General features: G+C 50.5%; 7 protein-coding genes across 7 annotated transcripts; 2 read left to right on the top strand and 5 right to left on the bottom strand.

Moving 5' to 3' along the window:
• Positions 1–558: 558 nt before the first annotated feature.
• ALTATR162_LOCUS12060 (uncharacterized protein) lies at positions 559–2232 on the bottom strand (the record flags this gene model as incomplete). Its single annotated transcript, XM_043319705.1, has 3 exons — positions 559–906; positions 1022–2134; positions 2185–2232. 3 exons carry the CDS (start codon positions 2230–2232, stop codon positions 559–561), a joined length of 1509 nt encoding a protein of 502 aa, XP_043175640.1.
• Positions 2233–4682: 2450 nt separating this feature from the next.
• On the bottom strand, positions 4683–7085 carry ALTATR162_LOCUS12059 (uncharacterized protein; the record flags this gene model as incomplete). The annotated part of the gene is made up of 5 exons (XM_043319704.1): positions 4683–5306; positions 5373–5430; positions 6237–6819; positions 6897–7019; positions 7079–7085. 5 exons carry the CDS (start codon positions 7083–7085, stop codon positions 4683–4685), a joined length of 1395 nt encoding a protein of 464 aa, XP_043175639.1.
• Positions 7086–7546: 461 nt separating this feature from the next.
• On the bottom strand, positions 7547–8317 carry ALTATR162_LOCUS12058 (uncharacterized protein; the record flags this gene model as incomplete). Its single annotated transcript, XM_043319703.1, has 4 exons — positions 7547–7792; positions 7855–8129; positions 8186–8231; positions 8312–8317. The coding sequence occupies 4 exons, from the start codon at positions 8315–8317 to the stop codon at positions 7547–7549; spliced, it is 573 nt and encodes a 190-aa protein (XP_043175638.1).
• A 276-nt stretch (positions 8318–8593) lies between these two features.
• Positions 8594–9870, top strand: ALTATR162_LOCUS12057 (uncharacterized protein; the record flags this gene model as incomplete). Its single annotated transcript, XM_043319702.1, has 3 exons — positions 8594–8727; positions 8778–8865; positions 8911–9870. 3 exons carry the CDS (start codon positions 8594–8596, stop codon positions 9868–9870), a joined length of 1182 nt encoding a protein of 393 aa, XP_043175637.1.
• Positions 9871–10297: 427 nt separating this feature from the next.
• ALTATR162_LOCUS12056 (uncharacterized protein) lies at positions 10298–13409 on the top strand (the record flags this gene model as incomplete). Its single annotated transcript, XM_043319701.1, has 6 exons — positions 10298–10309; positions 10357–10506; positions 10560–11572; positions 12820–12917; positions 12972–13189; positions 13239–13409. 6 exons carry the CDS (start codon positions 10298–10300, stop codon positions 13407–13409), a joined length of 1662 nt encoding a protein of 553 aa, XP_043175636.1.
• Positions 13410–17333: 3924 nt separating this feature from the next.
• Positions 17334–19085, bottom strand: ALTATR162_LOCUS12055 (uncharacterized protein; the record flags this gene model as incomplete). Its single annotated transcript, XM_043319700.1, has 1 exon — positions 17334–19085. One exon carries the CDS (start codon positions 19083–19085, stop codon positions 17334–17336), a length of 1752 nt encoding a protein of 583 aa, XP_043175635.1.
• A 1190-nt stretch (positions 19086–20275) lies between these two features.
• On the bottom strand, positions 20276–21442 carry ALTATR162_LOCUS12054 (uncharacterized protein; the record flags this gene model as incomplete). Its single annotated transcript, XM_043319699.1, has 4 exons — positions 20276–20325; positions 20385–20830; positions 20987–21374; positions 21427–21442. The coding sequence occupies 4 exons, from the start codon at positions 21440–21442 to the stop codon at positions 20276–20278; spliced, it is 900 nt and encodes a 299-aa protein (XP_043175634.1).
• Positions 21443–22254: the final 812 nt, after the last annotated feature.

Raw genomic sequence — 22254 nt, 5'->3', positions numbered from 1 at the left:
CTATACTACCGGCTGGTCGCTGTTCTATTACTGTAGCCTTCTAGTCCTCCTTGTTCCATCATGAATTGTACCCTCGTTTGCAGCGTCACATTACACATGCATGCATGTTCCTAATGTAACTCCCTACCGCGCTAGTTATTGCAGTACAAGAGTAAAGCAGTCGTACTTTTCGTTTGCATATTTAACAACGCTCGTTGTGCTTCGCTCCTTTGGGCTTTCTGCCTCACATGAACGAAATTGTTTTTGTTCTACTTGTTGACAATTAATCAGACTCTCTCAACCATGGAACAACCTCATATAATAGACGCTAAAAATCGAGACGCAAGGCTCACGTGTCTCGCCAAAAGAGAACGTTACGCTAGGTAATACAGGTAGCCTATGTCACCTGACTACATCTCGTAACTTGTGTCTTATGTAGAAGCTAAGCCTGTAACACTGCTACACTGCCTAAAAAACGCCTCTGTACTTGTAGAAGAGACCCTAACATAACTCAACAGCAGGGCTCGCATCCATACCCCAGGCGAACATGCACCGATTTAGCGATAACCTGCAACCGTCCTAAATCCTCTCCACTTGTTTCAGTCGCACCATCAACGGGATCTTCTCCCAAAGCAAGAACACCCTCTGCTTATCTGGCCATCCAGCACTTTCGGGGTGCAACGCGATGTCGAAGTTCCAGAAAAACCGAGCAGCGATAAGCCGCATCTCAGCGTAAGCAAGATTCTTGCCGATGCAGTTTCGTGGGCCGAAAGAGAAAGGTTGGAATGCTGCTTTCTTGTCTGCACTGAATTGCGGGTCGTACAAGGGGTGGTCAGGACTGAGCCATCGCTCAGGCATGAAGGCATCTGGCAGAGCGAAGTTACTGGGATTGTGATGGACGGCCCATTGGTGGATCGTGATAAGAGTCTGCAAGGCTTTGTTAGTATTCGACCGCTTCAAGTTTCACAAGCTCGGACAATAGCTACCCAAGTAGTGTGCTAGGAACGGAGCGGCGTAAAAGCAATTGCGGAGTGTGACTTACATCCTTGGGAATATAGTAACCATTCACATATTCACCAGGAGAGACACGTGGGGGCGTTTCTACAACCGGTGGATACACTCGCATAGCTTCCTCGATACAGGCATGCAGATATTTGAGATGTGCAGTCGACGCCATTGTAATTTCCTCCTCAGTGCTGAAAGCTGATCTGATCTCCTGTTGAAGGGTTTTTAAAGCTTGCGGATTGGTTGTGATATAGTAGGTCAAGCCTGAGAGTGCGGTTGCTGTCGTCTCGCTACCAGCTGCGATCAAAGCGTCGGAATTACCCAGAATCTCTGCATGGCTCATGCCTTTCTCATCGTTGTGACGAAGAATGTACGTCATGATGTCCTTCCGGCCATTGGGTGCTGGACCAAGTGCTATTCTTCGCTCCGTCTTCTCTCTACTCATTGCCTTGTGTTCATTGCGCTGCTGGATGTCCTTTTTGGATACTATCAGTTGGAGAGTCCAACGAAGCAGAGGCATCTTCAGCAATGCAATCATCCCGGCGCCAGCTCTGATGCCAGCAAATATCATAGCGATCCAAGGATGATAATCACTGTTGTCCAAGCAGTGGAATGGCTCCCCGAAGACGAGGTCCCCAATGATGTCGAAAGTCGTGAAATTGTACCATTTGAGCATGTCCGTCGGTCCTTGCTGCGCAGCCTCTTTGCGTAACTGGACGAAAAGCTTGTCAACGTACTGCTTGATCAACGCCTCCTGCTCCTTCATGGCAGCATCAGAAAAGGCATGTGCCAGAAGACGGCGTTGGCGCCGGTGGCTTTCTCTATCAGCTGGGAAAAGAGATTGGTTAGTCTTGTCTCCGATCTGGTAAAAGTCGTCCCAGTGAGAAAATTCAGCTCGTCCGCCGCGACTATGCCCGAAAACTTCAGGCCATCCAATAGTCCCGTTCATGGACAAGTGGTTCGGCCCGGTACGAACGATGTCACCGTACTTTTCATGGAAGCGGAGGACCTTTCTAGTGAAAAGACCTCTGAACTGGTTCTCAATGGCCTGCGGAAGTCCAGATACGGCAAAGTGTTTCGGCCCAGGAATCTTGCGGAGAGGGTGGAAATAAAGCCTGTAGATTGCAAGACCCAATGCATAGGCCACGACCTAAGAAAATGATTAGAAAGTAGCTGCAAGCATAAGACAGAAACACGTACGATCTCGAGAAGAAGCCACATAGCAGCCAACGACTGATGAAACGACATGGCAAACGAGATGATTGAGAGGGTACCAGATCCTGGGTGAGTTGAAACGTTGATTCAGAGACAAAGGTGCTGTTTCTGGAACACAAGACACAATTTCAGTCGTGAGGGTGTAAGATGATGGCAAGCCGATTCTGCAACAGAGGGCGACGTAATATATACCATGGAGCAAGCCTGCTCCAGATCCCAGGTGTTTGCATTTGCTCTGCTCATCCATGGCGTTGGCAGATATATGATGGCTGTATGTTGCTGCCAACCTTTTGCTTTGTGTAGTGAGTGGATCCGATCGGTACCCATGACACTGCTTGAGTGGGTAGGACTAGGTATAACGCTCGGAACTTGAGCACACCCGAGCCGTTAGACTTGGACAACGGTTTTAGTCAAAAATCTCCGAGGGGGCGCTAGTGTCGGATAGCGGTTACTCCCGCTCCGTTCTCTTCACTGCGAATAAGACTAACGTTGATTAGTCGGCGAAATGTATCGCCTGCAAGGTCGATGTGAGAATATGGATACATGGCCACTCGGCATTTGCCCCTGCCACACGCATTGCTCTAATCCGATGCATGATAATTTATCAGTGCACTCCGCCACTCCGTCTGACTATATGTGTAGGTTGTCCGTCTTTCGCACGGTCGCGGGATTACTCTTCTCGGCCAGGAATTGCCGTGTTAAAGATGCAGTTGACGCAGATATCTTGTCTACTAGAGGACAAGCATCCCCTGTTTTGCGCCAAACTTTCCATTAGAGGAAGTACCGATCGGCTGCTCCTGCAGGCTTTACTGACTATGCTCCAGAAAGAAGGTTGCTAAGTGCAGAACACCAAGACCGAATGTACGCGTCACCCGATCCCGTTGCCTGCGCTGAAAGTTGCAGTATACCTTGTAGTAACGTCTCTGGCTCTTAAAAGAGGGTGTTTGTCCTTGTTGCCGGCAATTGCAGTGTGACTCACGGAAGAGAAGTCGAGGAAGCAGGGTGAAGTAGGCACCGCCATACAAAACGAGATGTAGCTTTGTCAGAACTACCTATGGAGTCGAAAAACCTATGAGCTCAGAACGATTCATCTTCAGTAACCCAATGTGTGCAGTTCCGCCAGGCTCGTTTTACCTATTTTCCCAACATCATGTTCGCTTTGAAGTCCACAGTCGACGAATAGATCGAGACCGGCCTTCATGTGAAAGTAGGAATCGCAATGCAAATCATCGCCCGATCCCAACTCCTTTGCTGAATACGTATGAGAACAGGTTCTCTTTCGCTGTAGCATGTGTGAAGTGGCTGCGGACCGTGCCGGTGACCCTGAGCTGCTGAAGATGTGCTCCTGTGCAGCGCGGAGATTGCGATGCAGCCATCCGGGCCACCCACTTTTTAAAGCCCGATTCTACCCCGCACTTGGTCTCATCACATCTTGGCGCCCACCCAAGTATCAGCACTCTCCCACCTATCGGAGATACCGCCTCGCAAGATCGGATCACCGTTTTACAACCCCAAAGCAATTAGCCATCGTCTCTCACTTATAGAAGGAACGCACAGTACGAGAAAAGGCCGACGATTGCAGTGCAAGTGGAGATGCAGCACGAATATCGAGGGCTCTAGACGGCACGCAGGACAGTCAAGCCAAGCGCCTATTGAGATTAAGTTAGGAGGTAGATACGCTTCCCTTTTTTGATAGTGTTGCACTGCGATATCTAACTCAAAAGACGTGGGGTAGCTTAGGGACCCTACACTACAAATCTTAGCGCATACAAGCAAGACACTGTAGCTGTGTGCACTGTGAGTAGTGCAGACGTTCACCGCTAATGTGGCTTGGTAAACAATCAAGCTCGTTCGGTTTTCTTGCACACGCTCGCCCGCGCTAGAGATTGCAGTGCAAGGACGTCCACACCTCACCAATCTATGTACCATGATACCCAGTGTTACTATAGCCTGGAAGAGCTGATCAGCTATCTGGATACTGCCTGTACATATCTGCTCGTCCGCGCTAAAGATTGCAGTGCAAGGAGCCTCCTGTGCGGGCCCCGCAGGTGGCTTACACCTCCTTTTCCACGCTAAAGATTGCGGTGCACCTTGCTAACGTGAAAGGGCAGCCTCACTCCCGTGTTTAGAGCAACCATTAACAATTGATGTGCGAAACGGATGATCAGGTTTCATGCGTAAACAAAGACGTAACCACAGAGTATGATCTTCAAAATATTATGGTGTTAATCATTTGTCCATGCATGTTTATCCATGACGTTCGGCAGAGGTCGACAGACCTGCACGACTTCTCCTGTCTGGAAATATCCAGCTCTAGCTTGTGACGCTCGCGCCCGAATGTGTCCGACAGTCAGAGCACTCAGAGCCATCCCACCACAAGATGCCGATGCGCAACTCAAATCCTCGTTACCAAACATTCTCACCATATAGAAAGCCCACCAAAGCCCACCCTTGCCAGCAATGCAGAGACACAGCAAAGAAGCTCAAACCTCAGTGTCAACCAGTTCCTCAATGAGAGTAGCCTCCTCAACCGGCTCTTCCTTGACCCTCTTCGCCAACGGAACATACTCCTCCTCCACCTCACCCTCGCCATCCTCCTGATCACTATCCTCCTTATACTCAACCTTCCTCTTCACCCCACCACTCATACCGCGCTTCCCACGAGCCGCCGTCGGACTTAGCAACACCTCCTCATCATCCACAAGACCCTGCGGACCGTCGCTCTCGACCTCTTCGGAAACAGCCTTCTTCTTACGTGGAGTAGCCTTGGCGCGGGAACGTGATGTCTTGGAAGTGGGCGAGTTGACCGCGCCGTTGTTGGCGTGGGTGGTGCCGCCCTTGCGGATGTTGGTTAGGCGATGAGATACGGCTTTGGGTGTGCAGTCTAGGCGTGGGATGTAAGCTGGGAACATTTGATGCGGACGTGAAGACGGGGAAAAGATGAGGAAGAGGCCGGCGTCTTGAGATGATGTAGGCATAGGATGGGGAAGCTTGGTGACACAGGCAAACTGAAGGACGGACTCACCTCCGCCGATCTCTTCAGATAGATACTTGAGGAGGGGTGCGCTGCTCTTGATATTATGGAACTTGAAGATACCCTTGAGTATCTTGGAGAATGATTAGTCGCTGCGACGAGGAACATGGGCAGTTGGCGGAGGACGAGATGAACTTACGATCTGGTCCTTATCGGCAGTCCAGTTGACCATCTTGGCGGTAGCTGCAGAATTTAATCTGCGGTGCGAGTTAGCATATATACAGCGGCACGAATGGGGATGAACTTACCTCGTGGTTGTGGTGCGTGCCGGAGCGAAGCTGTTTGCTATGCAAGAGAAGAGGCCAATGAAGGCTCGTTAAAGTTGCGATGTGGGCGGTCAATGGTACGCGATTGGAGTGAGAAGGAAGAGAACGAATGACAGTGGGAGAGCGGGGGTTTATATCCTGCTGGCGGCTGGCGAAGATGCAGAGCGGGCGGAAAGGTGAAGGTGAGAGACGGGCACTCTGTTGGCAGTGTAGATGACGCTAGCAACTCGCCAGATGATAAGCCATGATGGTGGACTTGAGGTGAGAGTGGAATTGAACGACATCGGTCGCTGGATACGTCCGAGAAGATTGAGAAATGCGATGGTCTCACTGGTGTGGACGAATTGCTTAAGATGGTAATATTCGACATCGGCCGGAGGTTGACTGTCATAGTCACTGCCATACAGTTGCCATAAACACGCGGCTAGTACACAATTCTCCTTATACCAGCCCTCTGTCACATAGACAGGGAAATGCAGATTAACCACGTATTGCGCGAAGGGCTCCTTTAATGTGGATATATACCTACAGACAGATGCCGTAGAAACATCGCGTGAAGTGGGAAGACTGGAAGCAAGACCGCCCTATCTACTCCAGACGCGAAAAGGAAGCACTCGGCCTACTACAGGCTCTCGCAAACAAACCATTACTCCAATCTCCTTCACAACCTCATCTCAAACAACCAACCATCAAATATCATAGTAGCCATCAAGTACCATAGTAACACAAAGTCCTACTTCATCAGCGTAGCATGCTCAGCATCCTCCACGCTTCCCTTCTCATCCTCCTTCCCATCTACATCTCCCTCCCCATCCTCATCCCTAGCACCTCCAATCCCAAGCCCCGCACCCTCCTGCTCCTTCGTCCCCCTCTTCCCATGATGCCACGCCTTCCACAGATCCAATACTTGCTTCTGATTCTTCTGGTTCCTAATCAGAATCTTCAACTCCTTCGGGATCGGATACATCCTATCCATGAAATCCTGCTTATCTAGCTGCTTCTCCGTCATCTTGGGCCTCTTATCAGCGGTTTCGGCTTCTCGGACGAAATAATTGGCCCAGCGGAGTTCATACTGGAAGACGGCTTCGCGCCGCCAGGGGGTACGGGTCTTGGTATTGCTTTGAGTGCCGGATCGTGTCTTTTCTTCTTCGGCCTTGAGGTCGGCCAGGAGTAATCGGCAGAGACTGAGCGTGGGGACGTTGGCGGAAGGTTGAGTTGCACGCTCGAACCACAGCTTGCGTAACCGTTTGACGACATTCTCGTAGGCGAGTTGTGGCATCAGCCCGCAAGGTGGTAGATCGTTGCTGAATAGGGTGGGCACTGCGCAGTCAGTTGGCCGCCTCCAGTGGCGTAAGATGGGGTTCGAGATCTAGATGCCTGTGAAGGAATGAACTCACTATTTGATTCTAGTCCAAGTTCTTTGCCCTTAGACTCCCAGTCAACATCCTGCAGTCTGCCATCCCGATCAGAGCCAATATTGGGAATGTCCTCGTCGGACACATCGCACCACTCATCATCTTCTTCGCTACATGTTAGCGGTTCGTGTCAGTCATAAGAGTTTTCAAAGATCTATGCGTACCTTGCATTGTTGGTGTTTGATCTGACGACTGAACTGGACTGTTGGTGAGAAACGAAGGCAGCGAGGGCATGTGTAGCGATGGTAGATGAAGCTGCGTAGTACTACTGTGAAATTGTCTGCGCCGACAGCAAGGAATTAGAAATTAAGAATTGTGGTGTTGTGGTGTTGATGTGGAAGCGATAATACAAGCTAGAGCGATCAGACAAATAAGATGCCAGCGTTTGCGCCTGCCTGCCCAAACGCAGGCCAGAAGCTCATGACGTCAGTGCATCACTAGACCCTGGAAATAATATGGAATCACGAGACATCGCAATACGGTTAGGACACTTTGACTCAAAGGACACACGGAGATAATGGAAGAAAGTTACTTGACCATCGTCGCAACCCAGACGAATGTTTTTTGACTTTAGCTTTCCCGGGAACTCGTAGGTCTCTCAAGATCATGCTGCGATCTAATCAAATGCCAATCTACAGAGCCTTGCCCATGAACTTCCTCTTGGTGTAGCTCAGCCACCACTTGCTAGGCGTGTTTGTCTCGTCTGCGTATACCCTATTGAGTAACCGTGTCGCCAACTCTTGTCGCATTTGCATAATGTACTGTCGCAGCACTTCTGCTCCGTTCCTGTCCGCCGGTGCCTCGAAAGCCTGGTTCAGCGGGAATCCAGCGTCGCCTGGGATGGCGAAGTTTGTGTCCAGCGCAATGTTCATAACAGCCTATCCGTATAGTAAGCTTCTCAATCCCGCTCTCCTTATTCGACTCCTTGGAAATAACCTACCTTCTCAGCTTCTCTCCGGCTCATGCCTGGCTTGATCTTGCCCAGTACCTCGCTAACGTATAGGATGCCATAGATGAGCACGCGATCGGCCGGTCCCTTGATTTCAAAGTTGCGGAAGAATGTGTTGGCGCGGAAGAGGGCGAGGATTTCGTCTAAGGGGTCGTACGAGTCGTGTGAGGCATCGATGGTGAGCTCTGTGACATCGGCAGGTAGGGCGGGCAGCTGGATGGCAGGGCCGCGGGTCCGTGTACGAAGCGGGAGGAGAGCAAAGTTTCCTGATGCACTGGTCAATCTCTTTTACACATGAAGAAGCTGAAAAGTATAGCTGTACCGATCAATTGCTGGTTGGGCTCATCCAGGAAGACAGAGTGGTAGGCCTGGCGAGGTGTTAGCTGCTGGCGCTACCTTTACATACGGTTTGAGACTATGATATATCGAACTGCGTCTGCTGACTTACGGGCATCTTGGGTGTTTTCGCCTATATGGGGTGGTGTTTGGTGGTGTTCTTGGGATCTTGGAGCTCGACGGAGGTGACGGCGCAGCTCCGCTTGGTGAGGTGTACTCGTAGGGCTGAGCGGGCGGGGGTGACTAAGCTACCAATCAACGCGTCTCTGCGCGCGGCGCGTCTCCCTCAACTTTCTTACTAGCAGACTACATACCGCCAATCCTCTATTCCCGCTGCCTTAGTTCGAATTTAACGCTTACCCAAGTACCCTGCATCAATCGTACAACTACCAAAATGTCCGACTTCGAAGATGAGATGGACGTGGATGCGCCCGCAGTGGACAACTCAATTACTTTTGGCGGAGATCAGAAGAAGGGCAAGCGGAGCGCTGCAAACCTACCAGTTGAGGCTGAGGATTCTTTGCCATGGTGAGGCTCAAAGTATGTTTCTTCTTGGACAGCTGCTAAATCTCCTAAAGGGTGGAGAAGTACAGACCAAACTCACTAGACGATGTCGAAGGACACAAGGACATAATAGCGACCATCAACAAGTTCGTAGACTCAAATGTATAGTTTGGAACCTCCTTGGAGAAGCACCGCTAACTCTTCCAGCGACTACCCCATCTTCTCCTTTACGGCCCTCCGGGGACGGGAAAGACGTCGACCGTCCTCGCACTCGCACGCCGCATATACGGGAACAAGAACATGCGACAGATGGTCTTGGAGCTGAACGCATCAGACGACAGAGGTATCGATGTCGTGCGAGAGCAGATCAAAACATTCAGTAGCACAAAGCAAATCTTCTCTGCAGCACCCAAGGCGGGAGACTCATCCCTTGCGACATTTAAGCTCATCATCCTCGACGAGGCAGATGCTATGACTGCGACTGCTCAGATGGCACTACGACGGATCATGGAGAAGTACACTGCCAACACACGCTTCTGTATCATCGCCAACTATACACATAAGCTCTCGCCAGCTCTATTATCGCGATGCACAAGATTCAGATTTTCTCCGCTGAAAGATCAAGATATCAGGAATCTAGTCGACAGGGTCATTGAGGAGGAGAAGGTCAACATCACACAGGATGCCACCGACTCGCTTGTGACGCTCAGCAAAGGTGACATGAGGCGAGCACTTAACGTACTACAGGCCTGCCATGCATCAAGCACTCCGCTTCAGACACCGGGCAAGCCTGCGCCCGACCCGAGCTCCATCGTACGCGACCAGATCACACAGACTACCATCTACGACTGCATAGCAGCTCCACACCCTTCGGACATCAAGTACATCATCGAGACGCTACTATCGAAGAACGACATGACGGAGTGTTTGCGAACGGTCAATAATTTGAAGATCATGAAGGGACTTGCGTTAGCGGATATCCTGACGGCGATTAGTGAGGACCTGGTCAGCAACGACGTTCCGCCGCAGGTCATGGTGACATGGATGGCAGGTCTAGCGGACATTGAGTACAGGTTGAGTGGAGGTGGAAGTGAGGCCATACAGACTGGCGCAGCGATCGGCGTTGTAAGGACGGGCGTGGAGTTGCTAGAGACTGGAAAGAAGTAATGCGTCGGTCAATGCGACGTGTGGCGACCGAGCATGATGCAGTGTTAGAAAATGATACCATTCGAATGCGCAGAAGCAATGCGACAACACTTCATCTCCACCATCCAAAACCGCAGCTGTGCTGTTGCACTACACGAGAGTGGGGCAAAGTGTATCAAGACTCTTAGAATCACCGTAGTGATAGGACGAGAGTCGTGTTTTGCGCTAACCGCGCTAGTCAGCATTCACGCGACTCGAACGCGCCTTCTGATCGACGTGCCTTAGGATGTATACACGCCACATCAACAAACCAACACAAACAACCGCATTACTTAACGTGCGCGGGACTCAGACACTCTGCTTTACCCCGCTTGAAGAGGAATCACGCGACTGCCACTTTGATACACTAAACACCCGATACACAGCGTCGCGCATGACCAACACAATCATGCCTGTCAAAGTAAGTCGGTTCGAGAGACGAATAATCGTGAATCTGACAATGAATAGAGAAGAGAAGGCCCAACAAAGCAGCGACAGATTAGTCTGCGTCGAAGCATCGACCCACTTCCTCTTCTAGCTGCGCCGGAAACAACAAAGCTGCAAGAGCGCCGAGCAAGTGAAGGAAAGAGCAAGCGACCGCCAAGATGGCGAGGACCTGTAAACATCATGTGTTTCCTGATGGACATCAGACTTGACTGACCTAACCATAGCAGCACAATAACAACGGCAACTCACAGAGAATTACACCAATCGTGCTACCAGAAAGAGACAAGATCTCAGCACGTGAGCCCCAGGAAAGCCCATCACATCAGCTATCACAGTCCCAAGACATCCAACTCCGTTTCTCTTTCTCGCAATCATTCACTGATGATGTGGAGCGACAAATCCATTCTGAGGCCAACTTCAACCAAAGTTTCTCGGGATTATCCATGACTACCGGCCCCAACCAGTCCAATTCCATATCTAGCTCAGGTTCCAGTTCCAGTTCCAGTTCCAGTTCCCAGTCTACTGAAAGGGCTTCTCCAGTGCAACCATTTCGACCTCAGACGTCTATCTACCAACCTACGCCGCCTTTGCTGACTAAACCGGGGAAGAAAAAGGAAGGGTATGGATTCAGTTATTCGGAGACGTTCATGTATGACTCAGACGATTACCCAGATACGGAGTGTGAATGGGATCCAGAAGCAGAAGAGCAGGAGACAGAAACAGAGCCCAGTACACCGACGTCAGTTAGTCACAACGCTTATCTGACCTGGGACGATGGCACGAGAGATTCACGACGAACGGAACAACCGCAACAAACACAACAACCAATACCTCGCCAAAGCTTCAGCTCATCGACAACTACAGCTACCTCTTTTGATGGCCTTGTTGTCCTCCGCGACGTGGGTTCCTTTAACTTGACCCGCCCGTCTCGCCACCAATACACACTCCCATGCACGCTTGCTACCCCCTCGGACGCCCTTCTCCTCCGCCAACGCGCTTCCAATCTACTCTCGCGTTACACTGAATCTGCGTCCATTCAACTCGGTCTCCTAACACGGCTCGAACGCATGCTCTATCTTGAACAAAGCAAACTAGGTGCTACAGAAGATGCCGTAGCAGCCAGTTTGGCCAGTTGTGCAGAGAGGTTACGGGATTGGTTGGTACGGAGTAAAGAGGAGAGGGTGAGTACGGGGGAGTGGAAAGGTGTTGTTGAACATGAGATTGAATGGGCGGAGTGGTTGGTTCAAGCGACGGGGAGGGGAGTGTTGCATGTTAGGAGGAAGGGGTGTCGGTGTAGACCTGATTGGGAGGGTGTTTAAGAATAAGTGGAATGATAGCAGGGTACTTGTTCCTGCGGTACGTATCTTTCAAGAGCATCTTCTTTTGCGTGGAGCGTGCAAATCAAGAGAGTCATAACAAGGAGCGCAACAACTACTGCACCGAGCCGGGACAAGCGTGATCAAACGCGTTTACGACGACGACTTCGGGGACCCCGCAATTGAGGTATAGCGCTCTGTGCTGTTCATTGTTCCAAAGAAATTTTGGTTCTAACGCGTAAGGTAGCAGGTATGGTGTCGCATGTTGCCGAAACCTGGCATGACCTGTGCATTGCGTGTTCGGGCACTCTCCGAAAGCAGCTCGGTTTAACCCAAGCTCGATCACTCACTTCAACTGTCGGCATTCTGGACCATTTCTAACATGATCTGACTCGTTCGACCAACACTATGATCAGTTCGGGAGGGTGCAGCGCACAGGGACTAATCGCAAGCTGGCGGATTACAGCTGCTCCTCGGCACATTTGCTCCACCACGAAGCCACGTGTGGCGGTACTCTACCAGGAACCTGAGCCACCGTTGATCAATGGGGTCCGCAAGCCTAGGAAGCCTAGAGGTACGTAATTGGCTTCGTGCGCGTGAGCTTCGAGACGGCATTGACACTTTGCCAAGGGTGTAGAGACCCTGGTGCGGATATCGTATATGTGCTGAAGCACCAATGCAAGATAGATATAGTCAACCCAGTCTCTGCCCCAGGCCCTCGTAGTGATGAAGACTGGTGTTTTTGAGATTACGAGAGTGCGATTACAGATGCGGTGTCCAAGGGAATAACACATCTCTAGGCAAACACTATACTATTCGCAAACCATCCTCTCCAAACGGCTCCCAGCCTAAGAAGTGCGCCTAAGAAATTGAAAATTGTTAGACAGTCACCCGAGCTGGTTGAGCCGTTCGGTGATAATTTCTTAGTTAACAACCTCCTGCGTGCTCACCCTGGGTTTACGCTGCCAAGCGCCCACGGTGTCCACGATGAACAAGCACTTGCAGAACTTCCCCACGCGGATGTACGATATCTTGTAGTCGCCAAGCCTATCTGAGGTCGAGGTAGCTATGGCGTCAAAGTATGTCACTTCCCAGAGGAATTGAGCGAACATTATCGTGACTTGTTGAAGCAAAAAGCATCGGTGATCATGGAAGACTATCTTGCTAGTCAGGAAGCCACAGTCAGTGTCATGCCGCCTTCGACCACTACAGGAAAGGACGAGTACTGGGCGATGCCGGTTGTAGAACGCTTCAATCACGCCGAGTGTGAGTTAGCGCTTTAGATATCTGGCGTCTGCAATTTCCGCTAACTGTCCACAGGTATAGCACCGTACAATGGCATAGTTGCTGTTCTTCAGAACCCGCGGTCTCTTTCTGAGGAAGAACACAGATCGTACCCTCACTACAGTGAGATCCAGCGTCAATGTGTCGAAGTGGTAAAGCTGCTCGAGTGTACTGCCCCTATCAGAGTCGGTTTTAGCCGGTTCAAGGAATGTAAATCATCGCCATTCGCTTTGTTCGATGTCAACATGAAGCCAGTAAGTTAATAGGCATCTGCTTTTCATGACATGACTAATCTGTGTTCAGAACATGACAGGTCCTGGCAGACCCGGAAGAGAGAATCAAGCTAGTTTGACGGCGTTGGCTGCTGCTAGTTTGGGATGGAATTCTCCAACCCTGCTGTTGAAGATACTCGAGCCTAGTAGTTCACTGCATGGTCTGAGAAATGTCATGTTGTCACATACTGTTTGTGAATAAGCAAAGACTATTCTCGTTGTTTGGCGCGCAACACGATGCCTTGGGAGAACTTATAGTCATGCACTCTCGTGGGCGAACCCCTTGCTTGCGCGTAGGAGACGCATCGCTTGTTTACGGTGAACAATAGATCTAGTGTCTCTTGATCTTGAAACCTGTTATAAAACGTAAAGATTATGAGATTTATGATTGACTTGTTAGTAGTACCACTAGTTGTAGTAGAGGGTATCCAAAGTATGGCTTCGCAAATTCGCACACGCAGCGGCTAGTCACTACTTAGGCATTCTTGTCCGTAAACAGCTTTCCATATAAGTTTATAGGTATTGTAGAAGTTTCAAGTCACCCGTCTGCTCTACCTTGTCGCAATACCAGTAGTTGAAGTGAGCAGGACCAAATCGTTATCGCTACACTCGGATTTGAGTCAACATCATCCAACACTTTCTCCCTCAGTACTGAACGCAATCATGTGTTTAAAACCATGTAATCCATACGATCTGAGAAATGGCAGCTATCTAGCTTTTTGCAATTGGAAGATAGCGGCATTCAAGGAAGAGATGTTGGTGTATCTTCTGTTTTTACAACTTGTTTTATCATGAACTACTAAGTACGCACAAGATTACTTGATTACGATAGTCTGTAGAGTAGCATTGGGGAATGCTGCTTCAAACAATGCATGCGGATCGGGTTTCCTCCACACCCCATAGGGTTCATCATATGTTGAACTGCACGACCCTTCAATGCATCCAATACGTCGATATAACCCGCATGAACTCCTAGTGTTTCCACCGCTTGTCAATGGCAGCGAGGTGACAACTAAGGTAATGTAGTAGGATACACTATAATCATCCGCGGTCCACATGCAAAACGGGACAACAGTGTACGTCTTCCTCTTTACAGACTGGTTTTGCAATTCGTCCCAGTGCAGAAACCATCCCACCGATTCTACACATGAAACATTTGCGTCTTTGAATGGGTAACTCCGTCTGTGGCTTGTCGACAAAGTCATACTACGTAGTCGAGCAAGAAGCTTCGGAGAACCCTCCTCCAAGTTCACATACGGGTTACTGGCCTGAGTCGGGGACACCAACACGTCTTCTAACTCCACCCAGATTTCCGACGGTTCTTCTAACTCCTTCCAGATTTGCTTCGGGTCAATGGAAGTAGAGGTGCCATACTTGATCCGGCCGTGAACCGAAGCCCAGCTCCACGACGGCGCAATAGCAAGGCACGATGCTCTCGATATGACAGGGCACGGATCTTCAGAATGCCACGTGAGACATTTCAGAAGTTGTTTCTTCCATATGCCCGCGAAGTATGTATCCCCGAAATGTTCGACTGGTACTGACTTCGCAATTGACGACAGCGCAATCAAACGGTCCGTTGGCTGCGTAAACTGCAACACTGAATAGAATTCGATGAAACTTAGCCATCTCTTGGAGGTCAGATGAGAGGCATGTTGCGATCCCATCTCATTCCCAAGTGGACGATACATGGTAGTTTCGTTATACAGGAAACTATTGTTATACGGGAAACTATTGTTATACGGGAAACTATTGTTACATAGGGGACTATTGCCACCCGCATCATTTCCTTGGCACTCCCATAAAACTCCCTCCTCAGTGAAGTGTAGTATCCTTCGTGAGAGTAGGCGCTCTTGTGCAACCCAGCCGCGTCTGTTCAAGCTGGAAGCGACGACAGAGTTGTGGAATGTAGAGCTTTGTGAACAAAAGAATAAACATGTTCCGTCTTTTGTCTCTTTGGGAATGCTACACGGTGCATTGTAGTCAAACCCAACTTTCCACAGAAACTCGTTATCAGGATCGTCGGAGCAAGTAGCAGCGATAGTGCAAATTGCATTTTGGTAAACAAGCCACATACGTGGTCCTTCTTCATTCCAGTCGGTAAAGTTACCGTGCGCACTAGGTTGAACGATACACAGCGCGTCGATCTAGAGGAAGTGTATTTTCAATCCACGTGCAACGACAATGGCATCTTTGAAGGTTTGTGGCATATTGGCGGAATATTTAACCCGTTTCCCAGTCAATTGTGTCTTCAGCATGCAGTTCGGTGGCTTGTTACCCCAGCGATAGCTCAAGGTACAGTAATTGGAGAGCTCCTCCACTGTTGCACGAGCCGTGGCAATCCATGTCTGCACGTCAAACGTAAGAACTTCGTGATCATGAGAAAGGTCGAGCAGACGGCGCGGAAGTGAATTCGCCTTGGCTGATAGATCCATCATCTCTGGCTTACAGGCACCATGCATATCGTTATCGCCGTGCATACAATCTCCCAGAAGTTCGCAGGCGCGCAATACTGGGTTATAATGAGCCCCGTGGATGGAAAACTGCGTACTGTTAGGGATAGGGTTCATCCTGAAATCGTGTCGATAGTGGAACTGGTCAATGTTTAAGAATATGACAGAGATTTCATCAAGGACAATCCTGCTGTGGCAATCTCGAAGTACAATCGTGGTCTTGTGCTGGAAACGCCGAGCATTCGCCTCAGAAACCTTCTCTATATGTTTCCGGATGAAGGAGCACAAATCGCAACCAGTTTCAGCAAGCCTGATCAGTTCAGGCCCTGAGGACCATGTACTAATTCGTTCATCGCTCCACACTGGGGCCGGACGTATCTTCGGGACCACAGCTTTGCTGCATTCAGGACACCGGGGCATCGTCAAGGTCCCGCAAGGGTTATGGTCTGACAGAGCTGGGAATTCCAGGATGTTTTGGAAGGATCCGCAACTGTTGAATAGAGATTATAGGTAGGAAGACTTCCAGCAAGTGAATATGTGCATTTGCGCCTGGATTGAGATGGATGGACCAGGAAGTGGAGGCTGGAAGTGGCAGATTAGGAATTAACCACCACAACGACTGCGCCACAGTTCTAGCATTCAAAGACGAACGAGATAGCGACTCGGAGATAAGAAAGAAAGAGATAAGAACCCGTCTGCGGGGTACACCATGAGACAGAAGCCGCCAAGCCTTGCTCGCTACGCCTACATCCTCAATCGCCCAATCACGATTTGCTCGAAAGCATGTTGTCGACATCACGTTAAACAGAGTTGCGACATATATGTTCTGCAATCACAGGCCAGAAATGGGAGGAAGGACGCGTTCATCTGTCGTCTTCTACTGTATATCTATCTGTCAGTTCGTAGGAGCATATGATCTTATGCATACATCCGCCTGTGCGATAAATATTATGGTGCATCCATCTTGCTTCTAAGTGTTGTCGATCTAACGATAAGAGAACCACGATCCAAATAGATACGTGTTGCCTATTTTGCTTTTGCTATCAATTGCAACAAGCCATACATAAATATGTCAATTGACTTACCTTGAGAGAGAGAACGCTGGGAATAGCAAACCATAATCATACCGGTTAGATAATATGGGGAAAATGATGAACCTAGTCCATGGGTGAGGAAGCTTCCATCCACTACTTACTCCCAAAGATGTCACTTAACCACAGACCATAACCGTCCCCTACATCATCAACGGAAAAAGAGACATCGAGATAACTGTGAATAATCTTTCCTATTCTACCAACTACACTGACGCCCTACCTACTTCTATTGCGCTGACAATGCCCATCAGGTATACTACTTCTTCATCGCCGTACCGGTATCAATACACCCCTGCTTACAAGCTCCATCTCCAAAACGACCGACGCCGGTAAAATGCGAGTATAGCTAACAGGTACCCCCCAATAATCGCCATGAATAACAAAAACGCCGTCTGTGCCATAAACCACTGGGTCGTAATAAAATGCCCTCAACCCCAAAGTGTGCAGCCTCTGCAAACGGTTCCTCAGCAGCCAGTGACCTCTCTCGTGATCAAATGTCATTTCGAAGTAGCTGCCTTGACAACGCCCAATGCCGTGGTGAAAGTCGTGCGAGCGAGGGTTTGTACAGCCGTAGCAGACCTATCTTCTACGGTAAATATCCGCGTCCCTGTCCCTATTATCCCTATTATCCCTCCTGCCTTGGTCCCGACGATCCGGACTTCTACTCCTCGTCCGTCCATCTCTCCTCTCCCTTGCAAAGCCCCTGTTGTCATTCCTATCAGGACGATCCCTATACGCGCGATTACGATCTGAGCGGTCATCCGCTGTATGTCCTCCGCCTTCTCTCGAGTTCCCCGAGTCACGGCTGCCACGTCTTGTGTTCCTCTCGTCAGGTTCGCGGGAGCGACGGGGTCCCTCGGCACCATAACTAGGGATATAAGTGTCGCCGCCGGCAGTCGGGGGTGGTCCTCTTCTGCGATCTGCGCCATCGGGTCCGTACCGGGGGACGGGTGGTAAGGGGTGTCTGCCATCAGCGGGGGGAGCGGGAAGTCCGTTATGTCCTCTTTCCGCGCTGTTACCCCAGTTTGGCCTGCGGTCACCTGGTGGAGGTGGAGGAGGACGATGTTCATAGTTTCGGCGGTCATAGCCTCCTCTTTGGCCTCTGTTATCGACGCCTGGTGGACCTCGGTCTTGGGGACCCCCGTTGTATCTTCTGTCGCCGTTCTGCTGCCAGGATTGGGGTGGTGGACCCTGGCCTACCCACTCGCCATTTGGTCCACCGCCTACGGTGCCACCTTGGGGTGCGGGAGGCAGTGCTTGTTTTTGTCCTCGGGCGTTGCGCCGGTCTAGTTCGTGGGAGTCGGCGAAATGGGGGATGTCTTCCTCGCGCATAGGGAGTGGTTGCTCGCGGAAGTAGGGGTGGTCGATGGCGTCGATGGCGTTGATTCGTTTCCGCCAGTCGAGGCGCATGAGGTCTTTTATGAGCGAGAGGCCGATGGGGGAGAGTTCGCGGAAGCGCTGGGCGATGTTGCCGGTGCTGGGCGCGAAGGAGCGGATGGGGTCGGCGCCGGGGAGTTCGTGCCAGCCGGGCATGCTTGTGTCGTTTGGCGAGCCGACGAGCTCGAAGATGATCTGCGCTTGGTGGATGTCACTTTGGCCTGCCAGGATGGGCTTGCGTTTGAACATCTCGCCAAAGACGCAGCCTGCACCCCACATGTCGATAGCAGGCGTGTACTTCCTGAGCTGCAGAAGAAGCTCTGGGGGTCGATACCATCTAGTTACGACCAGTGTAGTGTACTCGCGCTTGGCTTCGCCGTTACCCCTGCCTCGCTGTGGTACCGCTTCGTCGTAGTGTCGCGCAAGACCAAAATCTGCTATTTGTAGCCGTCCACGGTTGTTGATGAGAAGGTTGGCGGCCTTCATATCTCGATGTAAGATGTGGTTATCGTGGAGGTATCGCAGGCCCTTGAACAGCTGCAGCATGTAGCACTTGATCTGCGCTTCTTGAAACCGGACTTCGGGGTTGTCGAGGAGACCTGAAAGATCGTGATCCATGTAGGGCGTGACCATGTACAAGATGGCGCGTTTCCTGCCCTCGGCTTTTGGGCGCTCCACAGCCATCTCTTCCAACTTTAGGACATTTTCGTGCGACAACATCTTCAGCAGCTTGATTTCTCGCAGCGCTGTGATAGGGAAGCCGTCCTTCTCGTTGTGCATCAAAATCTTCTTCAGCGCAAAGATGCTGCCGGTAGCCTTTTGTCGCGCCATGTGGACTTCACCAAAAGTACCCTCTCCGAGTTTCTTCATCATTTCGTAGTCGCCGATTTTGCTGCATCCCTTGAATCGCCGCTGCAAGGCAAGCGAAGGCGTTGCGCCTGCAGGGTTGGCCATGTTGGCGGTGGTGTTGGCTGGGGTTCGTGACGGAGGATTCGCCTTTACGCTTCGTTGTCGCTGCTAAGTGGTCCGCGGAGCACTTGTGCGCAGGAGAGTCGCGAATCGCGCTATGTGTCGAGTCTTGTGGAGCGATACAGCGAGGGGTGTGTGGTCGCAATGGCGTGCGCTGCCATGGATGGGGTGTCGGAAAGCAGAAGCTATTGCGCAGACATGATGATTGACGTTGTTAATGTCGTAGGTGAAGGAGCAAAGAACGCGATCCGCGGTCGATGCCATAGCCTTGGCACCGTAACGCTAGCGTAGCCTCCGATCGACCTTAACCACACCTCATTCCCGAAAGACGTCAACAGGCTATTGCACGAGACAGCTTGCAGGTACGATACGCCGCTGGATGTCAATGTCACCTCTTTAAACTGACTACTCTTTAGGCTCCACAAACATCATGCAACCCACACGAGCCCGCATGGGTCCGCCCAAATATGCGCAGATGCCAAACCACCCCATCCACATCCACCCGGTCCGACCGCTATACCGATTCATGGCTACCGGCCTCGGTGCTTCCATGTGGTTCTTCGTATGTGGTCTTGATACATGTAGGAAGGCATAGTGCTAACAATGGCAGTTGATGTACCGCGCGAAGAAGGACGGACCAGCTCTTCTGGGCTGGAAGCACCCATGGGATCACTGAGCTCTTGATGAGCCGACGGAGGAGCTTGGGAGGTTCTAAATGCAATCGAGGGTCAGCATTATTCATCGCGGATGTACATACCAAGGAACGTAGGAGACCGGCCCAAATCGATGGCTGCGATATCTCACGCAGACAGCGCCAAGAAATTAGAAACTCGAGAACAACTGCATGCGATCTGTATCTTCTACCGAAACTGCGCCTGCTGCAAAACCCAACAATGTTGGATGTCGTGGTCTTTGATAACGTTATAACATCATCACATTGCACGAAACTATGTGGATATCAGTGAGGAAGCGGTGCGACATGTCTTGAGAGGGAGATTAGATATTATTCAGCCTGCACATATTCCACAGCGTCATGTCCTCAGTCACTCTCTGCTATCCCATCCTCATCCGCCTCACCCTACTCAGGCTTCTCAAACAAATAATGACTAACCCCCCACGTATCCCCTCCATCCCACCTAAACAACTCACTACAAGCCAAATAAAACACCTGCCACCTATTCCACCAAGTCGTCGCTCCCTCCTCTCCATACGTCTCCACCAACCCCTTCCAAATACTCTCCTTGTTCCCCAACATGGTCGTCAACCAATCCTCACACGTCTTACTATAATGCATACCACTAACCCACCACTGCCTCTTGATCTTCAAATCATCTTGGAAGAACAAAAGAAGATCTGCACTAGGCATCGTGCCTCCGGTGAAGAAATGCTCCGTCATCCATCCACCTTCGAAATCATACGGCGTATCTTTGTGCGCAAAGATATGCACAAACAGCTTTCCACCAGGTTTCAACGCCCGGCTGACCTTTGCCATGAGTAGAGAGTAGTTCTTCATATGTTCGAAGAGCTCAATGGAGAGGACACGGTCGTATTTCACAGCTTCGAATTCATAATCCACGACGTCGCCCGTCACGATGCGAAGGTTCTTGAAGCCCTTTTGCGTGGCGACCGAGTCGATGTGCAGTTTTTGGGTGCGCGAGTTGGAGAAGCCGGTTATGGAGCTGTTGGGGAAGACCTCGGCGAGGTAGAGGGAGAGGGAGCCCCAGCCGCAACTAGCATGCGTCAGCAGGTCCGCCTTTTACGTCTTGTAGTAGACTTGGGTAAGTAGAAGGTGGGTAGAAAGAGCACGTGACATGCTCATGACCCCGAATACCCATGCAAAAGACACTAGAATCACGAACCAAAAGAAGAAGTAGAAGGAAACTCACCCTAGATCCAACACCGTCATCCCGTCCTTCAGCCCAGCTCTCTTAACATACAACTCCATCATCCTGATCTCAGCCTCACCCAGCGTCTCCCCACCCTTCTCATACAAACAAGCCGAATACTTCATCCGCGGGCCCAACATACCCTTCAACACCTGCGTCCCCACCTCGTAATGCTGATCATTTGCTTTGGCTGTTTCAATGGCGATGGGTCTTTCTCTCAGCAGCTCGACATATTTCATCTTGGACTCATAGCCTGCTTCGAGCGATGTCGTAGCGATGGAGGAGAGACGGTCGGCTAGTTGGCGCCGGATCCCTAGGCGGATCGCAGCATGCGGGAGGTATCCATTGTCGATGAGAGGATTGATTATGCCGTCCGAGTTGACGAGGTCTGTTGGAGTGTTAGGGTCGCATGATTGTATGAGTGGTTTGGATTCGTGTACTTGAGATGTAGTTCATGGTGGGCGGCAGCTACAAACAACAAATCAAGCAGCTCTGCTCTATGAAATTTGAACTTTGGACTTTGATTGAGATGAAATGATCGAATGCGATGCAACTGCAATTATTTGAAGCTACGTATCGTGAACTTGCACGCCATGTTGTTTCGGCTTCAGAAGCGTTTCGTAGTGTGCCTAAAACGGCTTAGTCTTTGCGTGTGATGACGTAGACGATTGTACAGAATAGTGATCAGGGTAAGCACTTTAACACAACGACAATGAGCCTTTGAGAGTGCGTTGCAGCATATCGCTCACCACATTAGAAAGAAAGAAATGAGATGTAGCGATGTAATAGCCAATCAGAACATGCGCGCGTGCTGCGACGGGAGATCAGCACACTAAACGGCTGCGGGAACTGCATGCATGCTACCTATATTACGCCATACAGAGTTTCATGTGGCTGCGAGCATGGTTTATTGCTGTTTGTGACGTTGCTGGCGGGCTTCTGTTGCTTCGATGTCAGACATCTAGTCAGGCGTAAATCAGGCCTAGTTGCAACATGTAATAACTTTATCCGATAATATTATTGCGATAAGTAACGTACCAAAGCGTGGTATGTGGTGATGGGGTATCAAGGCAGTCTTGACTCTAAGAATACATCACAATGACGATGCGCGGTGTGAGTAAACATACCTTCGTCTCGTTATCCTCACATTCCAGTCCCGAGTCAATTTCCCAAGCCATACCCTATGTATCGCCACTAAGTCGACCGAAAAACGTCGTAATCCTTCTCTCGTGATTATGCCCGCGCAGATTTATATCGATTCCTTCTTC

Source organism: Alternaria atra (assembly GCF_907166805.1).
Source record: "Alternaria atra isolate CS162 genome assembly, contig: 37, whole genome shotgun sequence".
Lineage (NCBI taxonomy): Eukaryota > Fungi > Ascomycota > Dothideomycetes > Pleosporales > Pleosporaceae > Alternaria > Alternaria atra.
Note: the sequence above shows the minus strand (reverse complement) of the source record. Positions and strands in the feature narration are given on the sequence as shown.